The sequence below is a fragment of the Mirounga leonina genome, unplaced genomic scaffold, assembly GCF_011800145.1.
Source record: "Mirounga leonina isolate KUSES-001 unplaced genomic scaffold, KU_Mleo_1.0 Mir_91, whole genome shotgun sequence".
NCBI lineage: Eukaryota > Metazoa > Chordata > Mammalia > Carnivora > Phocidae > Mirounga > Mirounga leonina.
The window spans coordinates 27,909,587-27,915,605 of record NW_023270839.1 but is presented as its reverse complement, the minus strand read 5'-3'; the positions used below and the strand labels follow the sequence as shown (position 1 = coordinate 27,915,605).

General features: G+C 47.0%; 1 protein-coding gene across 1 annotated transcript in view; it reads left to right on the top strand.

Annotated features, from left to right (window-relative positions):
* Window positions 1–1,285: 1,285 nt before the first annotated feature.
* The window catches only part of MYO5C (myosin VC), an 80,851-nt gene continuing 76,117 nt past the window's right edge, over window positions 1,286–6,019 (top strand). The window contains exon 1 of the mRNA XM_034994890.1: window positions 1,286–1,519. Coding sequence (XP_034850781.1) covers window positions 1,295–1,519 — 225 coding nt within the window. The 5' untranslated portion in view covers window positions 1,286–1,294. The remainder of the gene's footprint in view (window positions 1,520–6,019) is intronic.

Here is a 6,019-nt window from a genome sequence, read left to right as displayed (position 1 = left end):
GGGGCCCAGGAGCAAAGGGGTGCGAACACACACGTGCGCACATAGGCACACGCAGGTGGCTCCCAGTTAGAGGCTGGCCGGGTTAGCAGGACCATGATGACTGAGAGCAAATGCCTTTCCTTCTTGGCGAGCCAGCACATACACGTAACAGATGCTTGGCAAGTGTCTATCGAATGCCCGAATGGATGACTGGATGAGCAAACCAACGGAGAGCCCTGCAGGACAGTGTGAGACGTGGGGTCTGGGGGAGGAGCAAGAGTAGTCGCGCGTGCTGCCGGCAGGAGGAGGGGACTTAATCGCGGCCCCGTGACAGACATGGCAGCCACCCCGTCTCTCTCTTGGGCGGCGTTCAGGCGCCACTGGTGAGTTCTGGGGAGTGAGACCGCCCGCTCCCCGTGTGAGAGCGTACTGGACGCGCGGCTCCGTCGCTAGGGCTGCCCTGCCAGTAGTCCTGGCCTGGGTGCTTCAACCACAGATGCTTATGTTCTCACAGTTAGGGAGGCTGGCAGGTCCAAGCGCGCGCACAGCTGCTTTCTCACCGTGAACTCACGTGGCCTTTTTTGGTGCGTGCAGGTGGAGAGAGAGTGCGCCTGTGAGCTCTCTGGTGTCTCTTCACACGGGGACACTAATGCCATCAGATCAGGGCCCTATGCCCTCCTTTAACCCTCAGTACCGAGTAAAGACCCTATCTCCAAATTCAGTCACTTCAGAGATCAGGGTTTCAACCTAGGAACTTGGTAGAGACACAGTTCAGTACAGAGCCATGTGGTTCTGCCTAAAGACTTGCAAACCAGCACTGAGCCAGGGGTTGCAATTGCCTGTTGGGAATTGAGCTCAGCGGCCACATCTGGCCTTCCACATTTCCCACAGTGGGAATCCTTGGCGGCTGACCAGTGAAATAACACTGCTCTAGCAATACGTCCGTAGCATCTGGCAGAGTGCTTTCAACTACACAGTCTGATTTCACCTCCCAGCAAACCTGTGAAGTAGATATTGTGCCTATTTTGTGGATGAGAAAAACGAGGCACAAGAAGTTAAGTGTCTGGCCCAGAGCCCACACAGCCCATCAGTGGTGAACCAAATCCCTCTGCTCCAGCTCTCGTAGACAGCACTCGGATCTTCCCGTGATGAAGGGACTCATGATTTCCTTTCCATTCCCAGGCTTTCCGTTTTCAAGGTATATTTAAGAAGCTTTGGGAATTCCATTGCCCATAAAATGAAGCAACTAGATGTGGTGCATCACAGACACACTGAAGATTAGCTCATAAGCAAAAATTAGGTAAAAGTATTCCTGATGAAGGAACTGACTGAGCAGACAGAAAGAAATCTCCCGGAGTCTAATTATCTCATGATCGGTGTTTTTGTTTTCAAAGTGCTGAAATTAAGGCTGTTTTATTCTGTTGGTCAGTACAACAGGGTATGGATTCCTGATCCTGAAGAAGTTTGGAAGTCTGCTGAAATAGCAAAGGACTACAGAGTTGGTGACAAAGTCCTGCGACTCTTGCTGGAGGATGGAACGGTGAGGGTCCTTGCTGGCTGTGGCTGCCACAACATATAAAGGGATAACTGCGCCGTGTGTGGAGGGTGGCATATGGTCCCGTGGGAGTGGCCAGCTGGTGCTGTGGATCCATTCCTGTTCATGCCGCACGCCTGACATTGACCTAATGAAGCATCAAGTGCCCTGCGTCACCAGGGCCTCTCTCTCGAACGAGACGCAGGAAACAGGTCTGTGTCCTATGCTCCATCCCCAGGGATTCAGCATGATGGGGAGAACGCTGAAATGACCTGCCATTTTGGTTTCGTTGGTCTCAGCATAGAGACTGGGCAAAGATGAGAAACTTGGAGGGAGATAGTTTGAGCCCAAGGCATAAACTGGTTGAGAGAAACCTCAAGATGGGAAGAGGAAGAGAAATAGAGGGAGATAGAAAATTGGAAGGGAGAGGAAGGGGGGGAGGAGAACAGAAGGAGAGAAAGTCCGTCCATGGGTGGTAGAAACAGGCAAGCATTGGGACCTCCAGGGGGGTGATTGGGGAAGTGACGGGAGGTGGGCAGGAACGGAATGCCCAGCTTTGTGTGACATTGTGAGGAGCCTGTCTGTGCTGGTGTGGCTGGATCACATCGGTGGTGGTTCCTGTGCTCAAGGGTGCCTGTGAGCAGGTCCTCCCAAAGGCTGGATATGTCTTTTGATTATCAGCTCCAGCAGATTTTACCGTTACTTTAAGTATCTATCATTGAGTTGTCTTTTGCCCTCATAGCCGTAATGACATCCCACTGAATCCATAGCGAGGGTGACCTTTTTTTTTTTTTTTAAAGATTTTATTTATTTATTTATTTAACAGAGAGATAGTGAGAGCAGGAACACAAGCAGGGGGAGTGGGAGAGGGAGAAGCAGGCCTCCAGCCAAGCAGGGAGCCCGATGCGGGCCTTGATCCCAGGACCCTGGGATCATGAGCTGAGCCGAAGGCAGACGCTTAATGCCACTGAGCCACCCAGGCGCCCGAGGGTGACCTTTTTAACGTTAAGTGTCTGGATGCAGAGCTGGACAAAGGATTCGTGTTCCATCTGGATGTTAGAATTGGTGCAGGGGATATCACATGAATATTAAAATGCTGGAATTTTTGAGTCATGCACATGGTCTCTATAGAGACAGGACACAATATTTACACCCAGACTGTCCTGGATTTAGGAGTCATTTCCTGAGATCCTGGGAAGGGAGATGAGCATATGAGCATAGCGGTTTAGGGCACTCCCTCAAGAGTCATACCATGGATTCAAAGCCTGCCATGGCCACTTGCTAAGTCTATAACCGTGAGCCCCTGAGTTTCTTCATATACAAACTGGAGTTCATAACAGTATGGTAGTGACAGGGTTGCTGAAGACCAAATGAGATGATCCATGTGTGTGCACGCACACTCACATGTGCAGACTCAAGAGAGACCCGGAGGGAGCACTCTGTGCTCGCATGGAGCCTGCCCTTCCGCACCAGTGGCTCCTTACAGCCTGTTGAGCACGTCCCGCGCTCGGTCCAGGTTCTCGTTAGGGAGCACGTGGCTCCAGGAAGAAGAATCTCACAACTGTAGCAGCCGTGGCCACTTGCTGCCTTAGTCCTCTCAGCAGGGCTTCAGGTAGTGACATTCCTGGCTCTGAACCCGAGCCCAGGAGAGGCGGGTAAGAGGGCAGACAGCCAGGCTGCTCCTTAGCTTAACCCTCTTCTCTTCCATGAAGGACAAAGCCTGTTTTGTGCCTCCAACTGTTCATCTAATGTTCTTTACATTTTCTGCCCTTCCCCCAAGGACTCTCCTGTTTTTCTCTCTCTGCGTCTCTCATACACACACACACACACACAGAGGCAGTTGCTGAACTGGAAAAGGAGGTTTTTGATTTATTTATTTTTAATTTTTTTTAAAAGATTGTATTATTTGAGAGAGAGAGAATGAAAGGGGAGAAGGTCAGAGGGAGAAGCAGACTCCCTGCTGAGCAGGGAGCCCGATGTGGGACTCAATCCTGGGACTCCAGGATCATGACCCGAGCCAAAGGCAGTCACTTAACCAAATGAGCCACGCAGACGCCCCAAAAGGAGGTTATTGATTTAAAATAGATAACAGAAAAACTCAAGGAAAGAAAAATCGTAGGTGAGCAGCATTTTTCTTGAAAATGTGTAGATTAAGAATAGTCTGCTTAACTTGACCCCTATCTTAAACCAGTCACAAAAATTAACTCAACATGAGTTAAAGTTTTAAATGTAAGACCTGAAACCACAACATTCCTAGAAGGGAACATAGGAATAAAGCTCCTTAACATGAGTCTTGGTGATGTTTTTGGATTTGACACCTAAAACACAAGTGACAAAATAAAAAATAAGCAGGTGTGACTACATCAAACTAAAAAGCTTCTGCCCAGCAAAAAAAACAAAAAAAACAAAAAACTATCTACAAACTGAAAAGACAACCCACAGAAGGGGGAAAAAGTATTTGCAAACCATACATCTGATAAGGGGTATTATCCAAAATATACTTATATGTGGAATTTAAGAAACAAAACAGATGAACATAGGGGAAGGGAAGGAAAAGTAAGTAAGATGAAAATTGAGAGGGAGACAAATCATAAGAGACTCTTAACTATAGGAAACAAACTGAGGGTTGCTGGAGGGGAGGTGGGTAGGGGGATGGGGTAACTCGGTGATGGACATTAAGGAGGGCACTTGATGTAATGAGCACTGGGTATTATACGCAACTGATGAATCACTAAATTGTGCCTCTGAAACTAATATAAAAAAATTTTTAAAGTTTTAAAAAATAGCAATAAAAATCAATGCTGCTGAAAAAAAAGAATTCTTAAAACTCAATATCAAAAAGAAAAAAAAAAAAACAATAAGAAATGGGCAAAGGACCTAAACAGACATTTTTCTGAAGAAGACACTGATGGCAACAGACACGTGAAAAGGTGCTCAACGTGACTAGTCATTGGGGAAATGCAAACCAAAGGCACCATCTACATCACCTCATGCCTGCTAGAATGGTCATCATCAAAAAGACAAAAAGTAACAAATGCATGAGTGGATGTGAAGAAAAGGGAACCCTGTGCCCTGTTGGTGGGCTTATAAATTGCACAGCCACTATAGAAAACAGAATGGAGAACCCTCAAAAATTTTAAAATAGAACTACCATATGATCCAGCAGTTCCTCCTCTAGAAATATATCCAAAGGAAACAAAAAACACTAACTTGAAAAGGTATCTGCGCCCCCACGTTGATAGCAGCATTATTCACAGCAATCAAGATGTGGAAACCACTTAAGTTTCCGTCGACAGATGAGCGGATAAAGAAGTCGTGTATGTGAATCCGTACGGTGGAATATTAGTCATAAGAAGAAAACCCTAACATTTGTGACAACACGGATGGAACTAGAAGGTATTTTTCTAAGTGAAATAAGTCAGAGAAAGACAAATACTATATGATCTTACTTATATGTCGAATCTAAAAATAAATAAAAAAACAAGACAAAACTCATAGAAAAAAAGATCAGACTTCTGGTTACCAGACGCAGGGGTCGGGGAGGGGGAATGGAGGAAGGTGATCAAAAGATACAAACCTCCAGTTAATAAGTGGTAGGCGTGTCATGCATGGCATGCGGACTGGGGCTACACTGCTAGGAAAGTTCAGCTAAATCCTGAGCATTCTCATCACAAGGAGAAAATTTTTTTCTTTTTTCTTTTCTCCCCTTTTTTTATTACATCAATATGAAATGATGGATCTTAGCCGAACCTACTGTGCTAATCATTTCACAGTACATGTAAATCACACCATCGTGTTGTACCCCTTAAAATTACACGGTGATCTATGTCAATTATTTCTCAGTAAAACAGGGAAAAATAATAACTCTGCTTGAGGCCGACCCACGAATATATTTGCATTGAAAACAGAGCGGGCAGCTATGATTCAATCCAGTTGGCCTGGATTGCCCTGAGCCGTTCTCCTTAAGCCGCACAGACCGACCACGTGACCAACAAACAAAACCCTATTGGTGGTGACAGGAGGCATCATGACAGGCTTCAGAGCCAGCCAGATCCGTACGAACTGTGTGAGCTTGGACAAGGACCTCGACCTCTCTGAAGCGGTCTCCTTAGCTGTTAATTAGGGTAGTCGTGCCCTCCTTGGAAGGCAGTTTTCAGGGGCACCAAATACTTGGCAGAGGGTCTGCGCAGTGGGCACCTGCGAGGGGGCAGCCAGGTCACCATGTAGAACTACTTCAGGACCAGGGATCAAAAGGAAGGCAGCCTGGGAAAGTGACAGGGAAACAAGCTTGCGGGGTGATTTGGCGCGAGTCACTTCCCCGGGCTGTGAAATGAAAGTGAAGAAAGTAAGAACAGGTGGTCATCAAGTCCCTTGATATTCTGACATTTGGAGCCTGGGCACCTGTGGCATGGACACCCCAAGGCTTACTAACCTCTCTTTCATTCTACTCAGGCAGCTACTGTCAGAATACTGGGCGAAATCCAGCAGAGGAGAGACCATCCCCAA